The 17,857-nt window shown below is 45.4% G+C and overlaps 7 protein-coding genes across 7 annotated transcripts; 4 read left to right on the top strand and 3 right to left on the bottom strand.

Moving 5' to 3' along the window:
• The first annotated feature begins 473 nt into the window (after positions 1–473).
• LOC108034072 (ATP-sensitive inward rectifier potassium channel 11) lies at positions 474–3,548 on the top strand. The gene is made up of 5 exons (XM_017108831.3): positions 474–1,004; positions 1,455–1,653; positions 2,121–2,516; positions 2,587–2,693; positions 3,114–3,548. The coding sequence occupies exons 1-5, from the start codon at positions 775–777 to the stop codon at positions 3,508–3,510; spliced, it is 1,329 nt and encodes a 442-aa protein (XP_016964320.1). The 5' UTR covers positions 474–774; the 3' UTR covers positions 3,511–3,548.
• Positions 3,549–3,556: 8 nt separating this feature from the next.
• LOC108034073 (uncharacterized) lies at positions 3,557–6,156 on the bottom strand. The gene is made up of 4 exons (XM_017108832.3): positions 5,868–6,156; positions 5,519–5,813; positions 4,507–5,348; positions 3,557–4,451 (listed from the first exon to the last, which is right to left on the bottom strand). Exons 1-4 carry the CDS (start codon positions 6,052–6,054, stop codon positions 3,838–3,840), a joined length of 1,938 nt encoding a protein of 645 aa, XP_016964321.1. The 5' UTR covers positions 6,055–6,156; the 3' UTR covers positions 3,557–3,837.
• Positions 6,157–6,757: 601 nt separating this feature from the next.
• Positions 6,758–9,523, top strand: LOC108033932 (FAS-associated factor 2). The gene is made up of 3 exons (XM_017108611.3): positions 6,758–7,360; positions 7,572–8,636; positions 8,883–9,523. Exons 1-3 carry the CDS (start codon positions 7,238–7,240, stop codon positions 9,087–9,089), a joined length of 1,395 nt encoding a protein of 464 aa, XP_016964100.1. The 5' UTR covers positions 6,758–7,237; the 3' UTR covers positions 9,090–9,523.
• A 495-nt stretch (positions 9,524–10,018) lies between these two features.
• LOC108033934 (PRA1 family protein 3) lies at positions 10,019–11,155 on the top strand. The gene has a single exon (XM_017108613.2). The coding sequence runs from the start codon at positions 10,334–10,336 to the stop codon at positions 10,955–10,957; it is 624 nt and encodes a 207-aa protein (XP_016964102.1). The 5' UTR covers positions 10,019–10,333; the 3' UTR covers positions 10,958–11,155.
• Positions 11,156–11,244: 89 nt separating this feature from the next.
• On the bottom strand, positions 11,245–12,593 carry LOC108033933 (RWD domain-containing protein 4). The gene is made up of 3 exons (XM_017108612.3): positions 12,377–12,593; positions 12,201–12,310; positions 11,245–11,947 (listed from the first exon to the last, which is right to left on the bottom strand). The coding sequence occupies exons 1-3, from the start codon at positions 12,482–12,484 to the stop codon at positions 11,527–11,529; spliced, it is 639 nt and encodes a 212-aa protein (XP_016964101.1). The 5' UTR covers positions 12,485–12,593; the 3' UTR covers positions 11,245–11,526.
• Positions 12,594–12,937: 344 nt separating this feature from the next.
• LOC108033834 (uncharacterized) lies at positions 12,938–15,437 on the top strand. Its single transcript, XM_017108461.3, has one exon. The coding sequence runs from the start codon at positions 13,126–13,128 to the stop codon at positions 14,407–14,409; it is 1,284 nt and encodes a 427-aa protein (XP_016963950.1). The 5' UTR covers positions 12,938–13,125; the 3' UTR covers positions 14,410–15,437.
• LOC108033833 (H/ACA ribonucleoprotein complex non-core subunit NAF1) lies at positions 15,392–17,404 on the bottom strand. Its single transcript, XM_017108460.3, has 2 exons — positions 17,113–17,404; positions 15,392–17,053 (listed from the first exon to the last, which is right to left on the bottom strand). Exons 1-2 carry the CDS (start codon positions 17,252–17,254, stop codon positions 15,453–15,455), a joined length of 1,743 nt encoding a protein of 580 aa, XP_016963949.1. The 5' UTR covers positions 17,255–17,404; the 3' UTR covers positions 15,392–15,452.
• Positions 17,405–17,857: the final 453 nt, after the last annotated feature.

The following is a 17,857-nucleotide window of genomic DNA, read 5'->3' as shown; positions in this document are numbered from 1 at the left end:
ATTTGAGTCTGCATTTTGTAAGCTACAGAAGAGGGTGTCAAAGACCTTTGCCATTAAAATCTGAGCAAGGAAATTGTTTGTTACATTTTCGGAATTAGCAATGAATATTTTGGGCACAATAAATAGGTCTGTTTGGAAAGTTAAGTCAATGTTATAGAAGGTGAACATGAAAAATAGTTTTAGTCGAAGGGAATAAGAGAAGTGTGTGCACTACAACAATGCCTAATATTTTTTATAGCTGAATTTTTAAAAAGAGCCGCCAGGGCTGCGAGACCGATAACGATTGTCATGATCGATTACTAACGCGCCAAATTCAAAAACTACAAGGCAAAACATCAATCAGACTGCATTCCTGGCGGATAAAGAGTAAATATTTTCCCGGCTCAGGGCATTATTTCATCGTTTGCAAAATAAATAAACTGATAGCGACTAACATATACATTTAAGCAGGGCACATTTTGTGGCACTAATCTCAGCGGCACAATCTCACTCAGACAAGCGCTGTTATGTGCCCCAAGCTTCGGAAAATAAATAAATCCAAATGCACATCTTCATCTTTGAGGGGCCATAGTCCCCGACTTAGTCAGTGTCAAGCGGTCCGACAATCAAGTTGAGCTCTCTCCATCGCCTTCGCCGGCCAGTGCAGCCTAATTCAATTAAAATTAAAACGCAGATCTACGCGACCGAGTGAAATTGCCCCAAATTCTCAGCAATTATAGGCCACGCTCGTCAGTAATCTCGCATCTGCGTAGGCGCTAAATCTGAATCTCGGTCATGCAATCGGACGGATCTCCCTTCGGAGCTGCTGCCACTGAAACCCTTCCCATGCACCGATCCACGTCCATGCCCGTGAAGCCGAAGCCGCTGGAGCAGAAGCCCCTGTTTCGATCCTCCGAAAAGGAGACGGTCAATGCGGCGGACTACTATCCGGAAAGTCCCGGTTTCGTACGGCGCAGGAAGTCGAGGGCTATGGGGGAACACCTGGAAACGCGCAGCGAGCAAAAGTGAGTTGCATCATAAAAATAAAAATCGTGCAAGAGCTAACCTGACAATCATTAATATAAATTTAAAATTAGTTTAGTTTCTAAGTAAATATAAAACTATTCATTGTAAGTAAACATCAAATATCCAATAAAATATTACTGCTTTATAAAATGTTATGTCATAAATACAAATAAAAAGTTCAAGCTATTGTCGAGTCGACATAATTTATTCCCTAAATTAGTTACTATATTTGAAATGCAATTTGGTGTCGACAAAACCATATTATATCCAAGTTGCTTATATCTTTAGGGAAATAAACGATTTAAGGTCCGCAATACATTTTTTTGGAAAGATTATTAATGTAATATTTCTCTTGGACATGAAATTGTAGGATATAACACTAATCTATCATAATAATGTTCTGATGCTTAAAATGAATCTGTAATCACATTTTTTATCAACTCTCATAGCTTCCCATATACACACGACTGGGCCGGCAGTACAATAGAGCTAACACCAGATGTGGGTTCCGGGCCGGGAACCTGCTCATCCGACGGACTGAGGCGTGGCCTACACCGGGTAATGGAGAAGAGCGGCAAGGAGAACGTGGTGTTCCGGAGAATTCCAGAGAAGTCCTGGCGCTACATGCGGGATCTAGTCACCACGCTGGTAAGATCCTGGTTCGGTCCAAAGAAAACGTCATCGTCCAAGGCCGATTCATTGCGGTCAGATGTATATAGCATAACGCCCAGCATACAACGCCGACTCGATGAGTTGGCCAATGAGCCACCGCACCTGAGTCCCCATCTTTCGAAGTCGAATGCCAGCCAGAGCGAACGCGTCACGTTTAGCATGTAGTATTTAATACATTAATCCCGACATGACCCACTGAAATACTCATACATATTAATAAATACGTATTAACCAACCAACCAACCATAGTCGCTGGCATTGCTAGACTGGGTATTAAGAGGAAGTCTTCGAATTATTACAAAGGGGGAATTGGAAATCAAATCATTACCTCACTTATATCCACCATTGTCCTGGAGTATGGTTAAACTCTACTTTGTTTTAGGGCTTTAACCTTCTAGTATGGCTTTCATAGTACTTAAAGGCTGTTTCTTGGCTTCGCACAGATGGAACTGGAGTGGAAATATATGCTGACACTGTTCCTGGGAAGCTACTTCCTCAGCTGGCTGCTGTTCGCCGCCCTCTGCTACGTGGTGGCCTTCTCCCACGGGGACTTCATCTTTGACCCCTTGACCGGAAAACGGATGGGCGAGGGCGAGGGTCCTTGCGTTTACGGGGTGCGGAACTGGGTGGCCATGCTGATATACTCGGTGGAGACGCAGACTACCCTTGGATTCGGCGAAAAGTACGCCAGTGAGGAGTGCCCGGAGACGATATTTCTGTTTGTCGTGCAGATGTTGAGTGCGACCTTGATTGAGGGCTGCATGATCAGCGTCATCTACGCCAAGACAGCCCGACCAGCCCGACAGCTTACCAAGCTCAAGTTCAGCGACAAGGCGGTGGTGAGTAAACTCCCCTGGTGGGGAGGAGCAACGTTCTGGGGAACCTCCATCTAGCAATTATCTCACGCAGATCTGTTATCGTGATGGGCTCCTGTGCTTGCTCTTCCGCGTGTGTGATCCCCGCGAGCAGCAGTCCATTGAGTCCAAAATACGCGTCTACATAATCGTGGACAAACGGTGAGTGGCCTTCGCATTTTCGGAAAATCACTGAATTCTGTGGGTTTATCAAGAGATTAGTAAATATCGATTATCAAAGAAAACAAATAACTTAAAATGGATGCATAGGTGCATTTCGTTTTAATGAAATCTTAGAGAAATGTTTGACCTTGGCCAATAACAGATTTCGCAATTTGAAGCGATTGTATGAACAAATATTTCAAAATTAAATATACAATAAAGGTACTTATTATGATTAAAAATTAATTTAAATAATAAATGGATAAAAGCAGATTTTATGATTACATCAGAAACCTTAAGCACTGCTTTTTAAGTATCAGTCATAAGGAAAAGCTAATTGAGCCTACAATTAGATAAATCTTGCAACTTGATAAGAGTTGCAATTAATGCGACTTCTCATCTAATCTACTCCCATTACAGCACGCGCGAGGGTGAGATTGTGAAAACTCACGTGGAACTGAAGCTGGAGGGAAACGGAGAACAAATTATTCTCTGGCCCGATGTGGTGTGCCATGTCATCGATGAGACCAGTCCGCTGTTCCAGTTCACCACCGCCAAACTCTTCAACGCCGCCCTGTTTGAGCTGTATGTGTCAATAGTTGGCACTTCCCCTGCCACCGCCCAGATGACGGAGGCCAAGACTTCCTATCTTCCACGGGAGATTTTCTGGGGTCAGAGGTTCATCAACATCATCCACTACGACGCACAAAACGAACGCTACATTGTGGACTACGAGAATTTCAACAGGACCATTTCGGTGGACATGCCCACGATGCTGTCGACAAATGATCAGCTAAAGCTGGAGTACAGAAAGTAAATTTATAATATATATATTAATAACTTGTTTTTTTTAATCTTATTTACTAGAATCTCATTCCGCAAAAACCGAACATTACATAGTCCGATCTAAGGCAAATTTGTAACTCTCTTACACAGTTTTGGATTTAGGTCTTGGTTAAAATATTTTTTGTTTCTCTTCAGCCTTGGCGCTACATATTTTTTTCAGGACTAAAATTAAATTCTGTTTCTTTTTTTCAAAAATGTTCTTCTGGATTCACAAATAACAATTGGGTTATAAAATACTAACAAAAATTTAAATAAATTATGGACATGATAAAAATGCTTCTTAAGTGCTAAATGTTTGTCATTCATCGCAGGATTCAGTTTGCTCCTGTTCCCGATAGAACTTCAACTTAGCCCTTAACATTTCGTTTTCGTGCTGAAGGCGTGAAAACTCGCGCATGAAGGTATCTCCTCGGAGAAGTAAGGCCAGGGCGTCGCGAATCTCTACAGTGCTATCCATTTGATGTTTCATGTACGTTTCCATTTGGGTGACCACCCGTCGCTGATTGCATTGATTAACGTACTCCAGTTCCCTTTCAACCTGTCCGCAACGCTGATCGACAAACTCCCTCAGCTCGCTGAACTCCTTGCGCCAATCCACATCCATTTGGGCAGATAGTCCGCTCGAGGATTTGGCCAGCAACTTTTGGGGCTTTAACTGAGAGTTCGACGATTGCGGTGTGACATTGGCGTGATGCGGCGTACTGTTTCGACTGGCTGAGAGCAAGCGCAGTCGGAGTTTCAAATCGGTGTCCACGGGCGGGGGATTTTCCTTGTCGCTACCCGCGCCCGTACTGCTGACCCCTGAAATGTTTTCCGACTGATCCTCGCTGTGCTCATCCGTCTCAGCGATCTTCATCAGTTTTCCCTCTCCGGAGAGATTGCTCCGATCCTTGAGTGGTCCGCTTAAGGTCTCTAAAAACGATTAAAAATAAGCTGTCTCATTTCAAAGACCTTAACAGTAACTTACGTTGTAGTGATTCCGTGGTGGAGCTGTGGCCGGAGTTGTCTACCGAGCTGAGATTAGGTCCCACTGGAGTGCAAAAACTGTGACGCTGGGCAGTCTCACCGGATACAGGCTTCCGGTTGAGGATCTCCCAGTCGAAGCTGTCCCTGTAAGAGGTGCCCAAACGCGTAGACATGCGATCCACAGCCCTTGGACCCTGAGCGTCCAAAAAATCGCAAAAAGAATCCCGGCGAGCAGTAGAAGAAGCTGGCCCGCCGTAACCCATTCTGTCCAGCTGCTGCTGTGTACTTAACAAATTAGCGGCAATGGATTTGCGCAGCTCATCGCTAGCGGCACGCTCTACACGAGGAGTTTCTGCGTCCAATCCAGTTGCACTTTCCAAGCCATTTAGGCTACCATTCTGCTGGTTCTCCCCGCTTGGCATGGGCACAAAGGCCACCCGGGTCACAGCCGTATCGTGTACACTCTTCACAGCCAAAGGAGTCTTTGTCGTCCGCATATCGTATGCAATCAATTCGCCTTTAAGGTTTCCAGCACAAAGATAGGTGCCACATTCACTCAGCGCAACGGTTGACAATGGGAGGGAGTAGGTCAAGCGATCCGTGGAAGCTTGTGCCCGATTACGCCGGATGTCAAAGATGTTGATCTTGCAATCGTAGCCCACGCTGACCAGCAGCGCAGGCTGGGATGCGCACATGCCGATGTCTCGACAAGGAGCACTATGTGCCTCGCTGGCATGGAATATCTTTCGCATGCCCTGCACATCATACACGGTAATGGCGCCCTTGTAGGAGGCGATCGACAGGTGGAAGCGCTTGCGCGGATTGAACCGTACCAAGGTGGAACTGAGAAAGCGAAGGCAAATAAAGATGTATTATTCCTTTACATACATTTTGAAAAGAATGGGGAAGACAAATAAATTGAATCAAGATTTTTGAAGAAGTTAAATTAAGCCTAAGATTTTGAAAATTCCTGCAAACTGGAAAAGTATTCAGAAAGGGATTCTTTAACTTACTCGCCATCTATGGTGAAGGTGTTGGTCTTCTGCTTGGTCTTAGTCCCCAGAATGCTGATATCGCCGCCATCGCGAACAGCGGCTATATACTCATCCGTATTGTTGTAGTCCATGTAGAGCACAGTGCTCCTCTGCGGATCAGCCGGAAAGCGGTGGATGAGCTGCGCCGTCCGGAAGTTGTAGATCTTGACGCAGCCACTTTGGCCGACGGCGATCTCCTCCAGCGATTGCTTGGCACAGGCCACACAGTAGGCATTATCGATGGTCAGCTTGCGGACACGCTGAATCTCGGGAGCTGCTCAATGGGATCGTTATTTCCGCGGGATTGGGATCCTAACCTCGTTCTCACCCTTTCCTTCCTTCTCCTTTATCCGCATCACCGCCAAGCCGACCTTATTCACCTCGACGAAGACCCGCCGTTGGCCATTGAACTGGAAGTCCGTCGGCTCTGCGCTTTGGTGCGCGTACTCGGACGTAGTTTCAAGATCCGCGAAGTCGGAGAGGACAGTCTTCTTGGAGGTGGAAACCAAATACATCTTTCTTATTTCCTTTAAGCTTCAACAATTACAATTCAAATTTGAAATCTGCTCTTTGTTTTTGTGTGACTGGCGAGTGTGACCCTGTCTGTTTCGCCTAATTTGCCAATGCACGCCGTAGATTTTCAAAGACCTGACTTCAAGCGGTTTCCACTTCAATTTTGGCGTACTTTAATTAACTAATTAATTTTTTATAGCATTCAAATATTAATTTGTTTTGTGGTTACGAAAGTAACCCATAAATAATCAAAATCCTCCATCGCTCTTTATTGAGATTCCTGTACTTTTCATACATTTGACATAATATGCGAAAACACCATGTTGCTTTTTAAGCCTGTAAGCCGTTTCCAAATCATGTTGTATACCTATTAATACCTCCGAAATGTTATTTGTTGTGGTTGCGGAAAAAAACCATAAATAATCCAAAAATGTACATTTTATTTTTTATTTCTTTTTATTCTACTATCATTAAATCATCTCATCAACCAATGAATAAATAAATAAATAAATAAACCAATGAATTAAAAAACTGCTGCAAATTATGCTTTTAAGGAACATTTGACCAAAATTCAAAACTTAGCTAATACCATAAACATAGGTTTCATGATTCCCTTTTTTATCTACTCTGAATTCCGTACTAATCGTACAGATCTGCCTTAGCTGTCAGCATAGGCAATCTATTTGTTCTGTATTGTAAAGCATCAAAAGCTAGGATCAAAAAGGAAATAGCCCGGATTTTCTACAAATTGAAGACAAATTGTTAGTGGGCACTTCGATTTTTCCGCAGCCGCTGCAGTCGCAGTGTGAACGCGTCGGCGAGTGCGGGCACACTAGTCATTCACAACCAAATTCATCGGATCATTGGCAGAAACGCAAGAAGAAGAGCGAGCAATCACCTGCGAAAAAGAAATAAATTGGGGAGAAATGTTAAAGACTTTCTAGTGCGGCTGTTAGGGGTGCGTTTGAAATGATTCCTGGCGACCAGTAGAAGCATTTAGTGACCACGCAAGTCATCCCCCTTCCCCGCTGCGACGATTGAGCCGCTGGACAAAGGCCAGCGCCAGCCTACAACAACACCTCAGAGACGGCCACAGCCAATTGGCACCCACACAAACACATACACGCACACACTGCGTAGAAGACAACAACAACTGGGAAACGGAGGCCTTCAACTGCTGGAAAAATGGAAGCGGACGGACTAACCAACGAACAGACGGAGAAGGTGCTCCAGTTCCAGGACCTAACCGGCATCGAGGACATGAACGTGTGCCGCGACGTCCTGATCAGACACCAATGGGATCTCGAGGTATGCATATGTTTACATGCCCACACGGTCGCGGTCGGAGCAACAGAAACTTTAGACTATTTCTTTTATTTTTTAGTTTTCTGAAAACCCCTACATACCTTTGAACTGTTTTCCACATTAAACCATTATAACAATTTGTGACTCAAAGCCGACCACGACAGTTTAAAATCCTTTTTCGTAGTCTCTAATACTCGCTTTCTTACCTTTCCAGGTGGCCTTCCAGGAGCAGCTGAATATCCGCGAGGGTCGCCCTACCATGTTCGCCGCCTCCACGGATGTGCGAGCGCCCGCTGTGATCAACGACCGCTTCCTGCAGCAAGTGTTCTCCGCCAACATGCCAGGCGGAAGAACAGTCAGCCGGGTGCCCAGTGGCCCAATACCCCGCAGCTTCACCGGAATCCTTGGCTATGTGATTAACTTCGTGTTCCAGTACTTCTACTCCACGCTGACGAGCATCGTCAGTGCGTTTGTGAACCTGGGCGGCGGAAACGAAGCTCGCTTGGTGACAGATCCGCTGGGCGATGTGATGAAGTTCATCAGAGAATACTACGAAAGGTATCCTGAGCACCCAGTCTTCTACCAGGGCACCTATGCCCAGGCCCTGAACGATGCCAAGCAGGAGCTGCGTTTCCTGATCGTCTACCTGCACAAGGATCCCGCCAAGAATCCCGATGTGGACTCTTTCTGCCGCAACACACTCTCGTCGAGATCGGTCATTGACTATATCAACACACACACCCTGCTGTGGGGCTGCGATGTGGCTACGCCAGAGGGCTACCGGGTGATGCAGTCGATCACGGTTCGCAGCTACCCGCTGATGGTTATGATCAGCCTACGTGCGAATCGCATGATGATCGTTGGGCGCTTTGAGGGCGACTGCACGCCCGAGGAACTGCTCCGTCGCCTTCAGTCGGTGACGTCTGCCAACGAGGTGTGGCTGAGTCAAGCGCGTGCGGATCGCTTGGAACGTAATTTTACCCAGACCTTAAGAAGACAGCAGGATGAGGCCTACGAGCAGAGTTTGCTGGCAGACGAGGAGAAGGAGCGTCAGCGGCAAAGGGAGCGGGATGCCGCACGACAGGCTGAGGAAGCCGTGGAGCGGGCTCGTCGCGATGTGGAGCTGCGCAAGGAGGAGATTGCCCGACAAAAGATTAAACTGGCCACCCAGGTCCCATCGGAACCGGCTGTGGGTGCAGTCGGTTCCATTGCAGTTGTCTTCAAGCTGCCCAGTGGAACACGCCTCGAGCGGCGTTTTAACCAAACGGATTCGGTGCTGGTAAGCTAAAATTAGTTTGGATTGCTCATTGAACAGTAAACCAAATTGGATTGCTTATCTTTATGTCGGCTGGAGCAAGGGTTTACTCAGCCATTTTAAAGCTTATTTGCACATTCAACTGGTTACTTCAAATCTTGTCAGGGGTTTTGGTTTAAAATTAAATTAAGTTGATCAGCAATTAAGTTGATCAACAACATCCGGAAAAGCTTTGAATTCGAATAATAACAAACCACTACTTATTTTTAGGACGTATATCACTATCTATTTTGCCATCCCGATTCACCGGATGAGTTTGAGATCACAACGAATTTCCCGAAGCGGGTGCTTTTCTCGAAGGCGGACGTGGATGCCGCCGGAGGAGCAGACACAGCCAATCAGACGCTGAACAAGAGCCTCCAGGACGTGGGACTGAAGAACCGCGAGGTGCTGTTCGTAAACGACCTGGAAGCGTAACCAAGCCACCACCTACAAATGAGAGCATCATCGTGTTACCAGCTGCAACGCATTACCAAAACTTGAACCAAGTTTTAAGTAGTCAACGTCCAAGTCGGAGGATAAGCAGAGAAACTATTCCTAATTTAACCATGAATATTAATATAAATAATTGTTTAACAATGTTTAGGTCGATTCTCTTGTAATCTATGCTCCACTACCACCACCCACCCGTTCCTCCCTCAAACATTCACACATAAGTAAAAGTCTTTCCCAGAATAATTTCCGTAAGCCACATTTTTAGTTTCCCCACACTTAAGGTTTTTGTTATGTTTAGCTGTACTTATACTTCCGTCTATTGAACCAAAATAGAGCCAGAGTCGTGTTATTTGACGAAGAGTTTGAATTTAATCTGAATGTGGTCGAATTGAATAAATTGAAGTTATAAATAATCATTTTTAAGTAAGAGCGTTCAACTCAGCACGGGACACTTGATAATATCTAGTTATATAGGTACTACCTAGAACACATGCGTTGTTTTTGAGAAAAGAATACATCTCTTTGATTTGTTACTCAAAAGTTTAAATTGGGCAAACAAATAAATGACATTTTATTTAGAAACTTCGTTATCTAAGAAGTGGAATTATAAATTTGAATATTTCTGTGGCAACGTCATCGCTCAAAGTATCGATATCTCTTGGGGATGTGCTTTTCATTTGAAGCCATTAGGCACGACTCACGCTCCTGAACTCAAAATCTCTTTGTTAATGACAACATGATTTATTTTAGCATGGCAAAAATTTAATAAGACAATTTTATGGAGCAGCACTAAGATATTTTGATTCTAGAGAACAATATTATTCAGTAAATTTTACAATTATTATCGACGCACTCACGTCAGGAAGCACGCTCCCATCTCCGCATTCCCACAGTCATACATAGCTTCTTAGTCAGCACGAATTGTCACGACCAAAAAGTCGTGTGAAAATCAAAAATTTACGCTGGAATTTCGGAGAACGGAGGATAATAGTGACCAAGAAGACAACTGCGAGTGGTTCACCACCAACGAGAGGACACGTCTGCTGCCCGGGAAGAGCGGCAAATCGGGAAACTCTGGGTTGCGGCCGAAAATCCGGCAATTGACTTCTAATCTGCTCAACGTGGAGGAGGTTCGCAACATTGCACGCAGCCTACGTCAAACCAATTACCAGAAGCTGAGCCAGCAGGACAAGAACTACCAGGACATTCGTAGAAACCCAAAGACCATGTCGGCACCTTCAACCTCTGTGGGCGATGCTGCGGCCGCCCTGTCCGGCAATCTTCAGCTGCCGCCCCTCCGGACACTCGATGACTTCATCCTGGGATCGGCTCGATTCCAGCTGCCCAACCTCAAGGACTTCGAGAAGTGGAGCAACCGAGTGGTGAAGAATCTGCTGTACTATCAGACCAACTACTTTCTGCTCTTCCTTACCATCTACGTTCTGATGATATTCTTCAACCCCGCGAAGATTATCACTGGTCTGCTGGTTCAGGCTTTGATTATCGCCGTGATCTGGCAGTTCTTCAGTGGCAAGTCGAAGAAGAACTTCATCGCCAGTCGTCTGACCGGCGGAAACGCCAATGCAGCTGAGCAGAACGCCCAGCAGAAGTGGTACATCCTGGCTGGAGCTCTCCTTGGCGGATATCTTCTCCTCCATCTGCTCAGCGCCGTGTTCCTGACGGCCTTCACCGTCCTGCTGCCCAGCGCAGTGACCTTCATCCACGCCTCCTTGCGATTGCGAAACATTAAGAACAAGCTGACCAACAGCATCGAGAGTTTCGCTCCCTCCACGCCCATGGGTTCCCTGTTTGATGCCCTAAATGTTCGGGCCGATGGGGTGTTCAATTAGGCACAGCCACACGTGTAGACCCGTTTGTCACAGTTGGAAATAATGTTTTTATCGCTAGTTATCCCTGACAATGTTGATCTTTGCAAACAAAATCCCTGTATTATAATAATCGATTTGATCTTTATTTTTGTATTGAACTATGATTTTATTACCAATATACGCTGCTCTTAAAAATGTCAATAAAGTTTTCCCAGGAAATTTCCTTCAGTCTTTCCCGAAAGGTTGGGCATCGAATCTTATCTAGAAGGGCAAGGAATGTTATCTGGCTGCTATTAAAACGCTTAAAATAAGCTGGAGCCACGTATATTTTCAATCGTTAAGAGTGACTTGACGAACGACTTATTCATTGGGAAATTCCCTGCTCCCAGTTACACATGGAGACACAATTAGAGCACAAGTCAGTCAAAAGTTGTAACCTTTTAATAGCTAGTAAACATAATTCTGGTTTTAATGATAGACTCGCTTGCGCTAATTCGCCATTATCTGATCACATTAAAAATAGTATTGGCTTTTGATTTCGATTTGAAGCTTTCTCGTTGTTGTTTTCTCCACACATGTGTTTAGGGTTGTTAGTTGTTCAGGGGATGCAGAGCTGGAGCGTTGGACGCTGCGATTTCGGCGGCAGTCTGACCATCATCGTTCTTTCCACCCGTCTGCGATAAATGCTTGACAAGGTCTACCCAATCCCAACCACGTTCCCGGTCTCCTTTGTGATCGGTTCGCTCCCACTGCCGGCGCTTTTGCGCCTTGGTCAGGTGCTCCTTCTTGGGCTCCTTTTTTTTAGCATCTGAGTCGGGATCGGATATCTTCAGAGCACCTACGCCATCGTCTACGGATGCTATAGTGGGTGCGGATTTAGGCTGGGCGGCGGTCAGTTGCTCCAGGTTGTCCTTCAGGGATTCGAAAAGGGTGTATGTCATGCCACAGCCCAACCACTGAGTAGCTTCCGCATTGAGGGCATTTTGGATTTCCTCCTTGACAGCAGGAAGTCTGCAAAGTGGTTTCAGAAAATTAGATGGGGTTTAGATAAAAGTGGCAAGTTTACTTTAAAAACTAAGCAGATCTATTGATCATCGAAAGTAATTACTGGTATTGAAGAGACATTGTCGGGATAAAAACTTGGTTAAATACAAATTTAGGAATTAAAGGACTTATTAGTCAGGCTCTATAGTGACAAATATGTTTGTCTTGCTAAATATATGCAATTTTAGCTAAGCTTCTTGGGGAATACAAAACCACTTACAGATTCCTATTGTAAAATGTATTCATGTTGATCGTTGGCGCCTCATCTGGATAGTTTTCGCCCCATTTCAACTCCACCAGAAAAGACTTGTAGCTGTCCTCTTCGCCATACTATAATATAATTTATTAAATATAAATAAATAATATTCGTAGGGCACTTTTATCCATGTGGCTTACTTTGTACTGAAATGTGACGCTGTCAATTTCCTTAAAGTTTGTGTCGCCCTCGTAAATCGACTGCAAGGCCTCCCGCTCATCCGTTTGCTGTTCCAGTGGCGTGGACATTGTGTCTCGTTTTGATTAATTTCTGTTTAGGGTTTTTATCATTTTTTGTTTCAAATAACACAAAAATCACAAAAATGTTTTGTAACAAAAACAAAAGCAACAGCCACAATCAGCTGGGACCGGCAGTATGGCCGTAGCTTTGACAAACAAATTATAACATGTTTCCACTTTTGCACTCGGTTTCCACTTGAAGATTTTACACAAATATACATCCTTCTTAGTATTGAGAGAATTTGGCGATTAAAATTGCTATAAATTTAATAAACAAAATGGGTCGTTTTAATAGATTGACGTGTAATATTGTATTGTGTAATATAAATAAATTGTATTGGTGCAACACACCATTTTTTTATTGGGAATGATTATAAGGTGGCATGCATGGCATAAGGTGGATGTGTGAACAGCCTAGATGCATTCCGATAGGCACAGTCACAGTGGTCACCCAGTGCTATCGAGCCAGTACAGTTCCAGCTCGCAGAACAACATAAAGAACGCAAACAATAACAACATAAAAACACATAAAATGCCAAGTGCGCGGGTGAATCATCGTTAAGCAACAATTAAAATTGATTAACACATGATCTTGCGACGTCATTAGCAGTGGCAGCAACAACTGGGCAACTGGGTACCCCGCGAAAAGTATGTCGGCAGATGCGATTCCCGCGTCGGAATGTGCGCACCTGGCGGAATTCAAGCGATTTCTGGCCTCTTCGGCGGAAAAGGCAGCCGCGAGCGAGGAGGTTCCCAGCCGAAATTGTGTAACCCGCACGTCCAGCGACACGTACAAGGTGTCCAGCGAGGAGCGTCATGCTGAGTTGGTCTCCGCCATTTGGCAGCAGTTGGCCTCTCGCGGCTGTCCGGAGCACTTCCGAATGAAGCTGCTGCACCGATGCACGCAACAGCTGGAGCAGGACCTGTGCTTCGCCAAGGAGTGCGAGGTCACCGTGGAGGGTCCGCCGCAGTACGATCTCCTCAAGCTGCAGAAGTTCGTGGCCAGTGAGTTGGAGAAGTTCCTCCTGAAACTCACCGATAATTCGGCGATGGATCGCCTAAAAGACTACGCTGATGAAAAAGTGTCCGGAAACAACGAGTGCCACCTGTCGAAGGAGCCCCTGTACACATTTGCTGCTGTGAAGAATAAACCTCGAAAAATGGAGGACCGATGTGTTTGCCTGGAGCGATTTGGGGAGATGTACGGATTGCCGGACAAAAACACTCGTTTCTTTGGCGTCTTTGATGGTCACTCTGGCTCTTTATCCGCCACCTATGTGACCAGCCAACTTCCCCAGCTGTTGGCCGATCAGCTTAAGGCGCAGCCAGATCCACCAGACTCCTCCCCAGACTTTTATCGCAACGCTTTCGAGTCGGCTTTTCTGCTGGCAGACGAGCGTTTCGCCCAGAAGAAAATAACCAGCGGCACAACCAGTGTGTGCGCCTTGATCACCAAGGATCAGCTGTATATAGCATGGGTGGGTGATTCCATGGCTCTTCTGGTGGGCAGAAGAACCCAATTGCAGCTGGTGAAACCACACAAGCCAGAGAATCCAGACGAGCGCAAGAGAATAGAAACAGCCGGCGGCACTGTGCTCCATGCTCAGGGTCAGTGGCGCGTTAATGGCATCCTGAACGTGGCCCGTTCCATTGGCGACTATAGTTTGGAGGCAGTGATCGCTGAGCCGGATTTCGTCGATGTTCAGTTAAGCGAGGCGCACGACTTTCTTGTACTCGGCACCGATGGCCTGTGGGATCACGTCCCAGAATCCTTTATCATCGAAACCGTTTACGAGTCCCTGGCGAATCCCACAACGAAGCTGGAAGACATTCCCAAACTACTGATAGAGGCTGCAAAGGAGCGAGATTCGCAGGACAACATAACAGCGGTGGTGGTCTTGCTCAAACCTCGCAATCAGATCGAAAACTGCTAGAAGTTAATGTTCGGAGCATTGGAAATCCAAAAAGCAATTTTTTTCATTGTTACACGCATTGGTATGGGTTAATTTATACAAATTTAAAGCAACTTAAAACTCTTACTGGCGAAAAGTAATCTTTATCCCTTTCTGCTCGGGATAACATGAAAATCATATCAAGTTTTATATATTCAAAAGAGAAGTGTGCCAAACAGCTTTACAAAATAATTATAACAAAAGCATTATTAGATTGATGTAGACAGGCATAGTATAGGAGTATAACAAAGTATTCAATTTTCCAAGATATAATGAAACGTTATCAGACGTTTATAGTGATACAACGAATATTTGGTATAACTAAAAGAGAGATCCCGAATCCTTGCCCAATTTAATATATCCAAAGATTACTTTCCGAACCTACAATTGCAGATCAACGAAAATTAACCCATGCCGGCCGCATTGTTGTTTCGTTCACTTTATTGTTGTAATGTAAATAGCTTGGAGCGTATCGTGATGCTCCTCCCTTATTTGTCACATTCTCACGTGCCTACGTGGTCCTGGAAATGGCACTTCCCACTCCCGGTCCACTTGTTTGGTTGCTCGAATAAGCTCAATCAAAATATTTTGTGGTTGCTCAGCAGTTGGAGAAAATTTTAAGAAATTAATCCGAGTCTTGGCTTATGGCAACTGTTGTTAACCCGTATATACACATATACAAAGTGCACACGTACGCACAAAAACATTTTTATATATATTTTAGATTAGCCTGCAAGCATATTTATACACATTGAAGTTGTTTTCGGTCGCTTTGTGCTTCCTGCTGTATGATAATAAGCAACGCCAGGTACACATATATTGTAGACCTAGTTATATACGTACATTTTTACACCTGTAACCATATTTAATGATCCCACACAGATTAAGTACCTTTTTATACAAGTCTAATGAACCTTTCATGCATTTTATCGAACAACCACAACACATTTTTAACAACGCAAACTGAATAAGGAGATTTTTTATTGGAATAATAAAAATAATTCACTGAATTCCCGTCACTATCTCTAGCTGGGTGGCGGTTGTCCCTGATGCGGCTGGTTGTTCGGTGGAGGCGGGGCGAAGGGCGGTGGTGGCGGGTACATGTGAGGGTACATCGGTGGCATGGCGTAGGGCATTCCATAGCCATAATTGGGTACTGGGAAGTGCATGCCAGGCTGCTGCGGCGGCATGTTGTAGTTGGCCGCTGCCTGATGGTAGTTCGGATAGTAGTTTGAGTGCCAGCTTCCCGGATTGTAGCTGGGATGGTAGTTGTACTGCTGATCTCGAGGCTGGTTGTGGTTGTTCTGCGACATGGTGGGTCTCTGACTCTGTCTGAAGCTCTCCCTCTGCCCGCGACGTCCGCGCTGGCGGGGTGGAGGAGCCACTGAGGAGGCCTCCGTGGCCGTTGTTGCCACCGAGGTTACTGTATCCACCGAGTCTGTAGAGTTCGTCCGATCCCTTTGGCGGCGTTTTCGCTGCTCCTGCCTAGCCTCTCTTTCCTCGTCATCATCGGAGTAGTCTATGTAGCGGGAAGGTGGTTCCACGTCGTGCTCCCACGAAGCATCTGAACCTCGCACTTGCATTAGCTTGGAGAGAATCACAAACTGGGTGTGTTCGGTTTTCGGAGCACAGTACACGACATCTCCAACTTTGATGCCCCTGTCCAGGATCTGTTGGTTACTGTTGAATCGAACGCAGTACAGTGGATCCGCCACCTGACCCAACACATCGAAAACCTCGCCTAGGACCTTGCGACCCTTCTCCAAAAACAAGACAGTGTCTAGATCGAACAGCATGGAATTCGGCAGCACGGAAACCAAAACGAGCTGATCCACGATGGACTGAACCTTGCCCAGTTCAACGCACTCATCCTCGGGTACAGTGATCTCCAGTTGATGGATTGGGGGCAGCTCATCCAGGAGCATTTCACCCCGTACCTTTGGCGGCTGGCGACGGCGAGCTCTATCCCCTGTGGCTCCATCTTCGTCGAAATCCTCGTCATCCTCATCGCAGTCCACGGTGTTGATCCTCTTGTCTATTTTCTTGCGAAGCACAGTCAGGTACTCTCCTTCCGAGCCCGATTCGGAGTCACTGCTGCTGCTGCTTTCGGAGCTTTCGCTGCCCGAGCTAACAGCCACCACTGGACGATAGGCGGTGGAAGAGGCAGTGTCCGTCACTGGAACTTCGACTACTTCGTTGTCGCTATCGTGTGCGGGGGTGACTTCCTCGACATCCGAGTCATCAGCATCGGAGCTGTAGGCGGCCAGAAGACTAAGGCCGGTTGGTTGAGGATCTTGGTTAGCCTCGGGAGCGGGCTGGACTTGTGGAACTGCTTGGTTGGGTACATTTACAGTGCCCGGAGCAAGTGTCGTAGCATTCTGGGACTCCGCCCCTGTTGATGAAGCGGTTTCCCCCACTGCAGATTCTTCACACTCCATTTCTAGAGGGGATGCCCGCTCTGCCATAGGATTTTCTGCAACCTGTTGGTCCTTTGCAAGACATTCATTTGAATCGGGAACCTTTTCTTGAACAGAAATCGATGCGTTGACTTGGGTTGACTCATTGGCTGACGAATTCACCACTTGTTGCTCCATTTCCGCTGGTACTACGACTGCATTTGTGGTTCCTGCATTGAAATACCAAATTCTTTATCGTGTTTATCGCACAAAAAGACCTTCAGCTTACCTGTGGGTGTTGTTTGCACCTTATCTGTTGATAGGTCTCCTTCCATGACGTTATGTTTGCCCGTTTCAATGGGGGTTGCGATAGTTTGTGGGTCTTCAACTGAAGTAGTGGATTTTCCAGCCGTTGGCTGCTCACTTTCCATAATTTTTCAACTGATGTCTCGCACAATATGGTGTGAAAAACAACCGAAATCGAACCAAAAACAGAACTGACCTAAAATACACGTTGGGAGCGCGCACGTGTTGTCTTCCTCTACGCAAAAGACCATTCACTGACAGTATAACAACTATACGTTTCGTGGCGAATGGCAAATATCTAATCGCGGTTGAAATTTCAAAGTTTTTCAAATTTACATTGGCAATGTTGAATAACTATTGTATAAACATTCCAACAACTTGTAGATTTTTCTTAAAATTCTGTATTTTTTATCCTTTTATTTTATTAAAATCATTTGCGTGGTGAGACGGTATGCACATAATTTATATATTGTATTAATTGGAAAGCATTATGGTTAAGCTTAAATGGACGCCAACTTAGATATTCGAAGCTAAAAACTAACATTGCACATTTCGCAAAAAAATTGCTCAAAACTTTGTACACTTTTGCCCGGAATGCAATTGAAGCTTGTTGTTTGTAGTTCGTTGTGAGATTTTCCTTGGTTAAAATCTAAAAAGTACGCTAGGCTCTCGAAATATCGAAATACGCACTTACAATAAGTCCTTACAAAATAGATTTATGTGTTTCT

This window comes from Drosophila biarmipes, chromosome 2L, assembly GCF_025231255.1.
Source record: "Drosophila biarmipes strain raj3 chromosome 2L, RU_DBia_V1.1, whole genome shotgun sequence".
NCBI classification, from domain to species: Eukaryota; Metazoa; Arthropoda; class Insecta; order Diptera; family Drosophilidae; genus Drosophila; species Drosophila biarmipes.
This window is presented reverse-complemented; position numbering and strand designations above follow the sequence as displayed.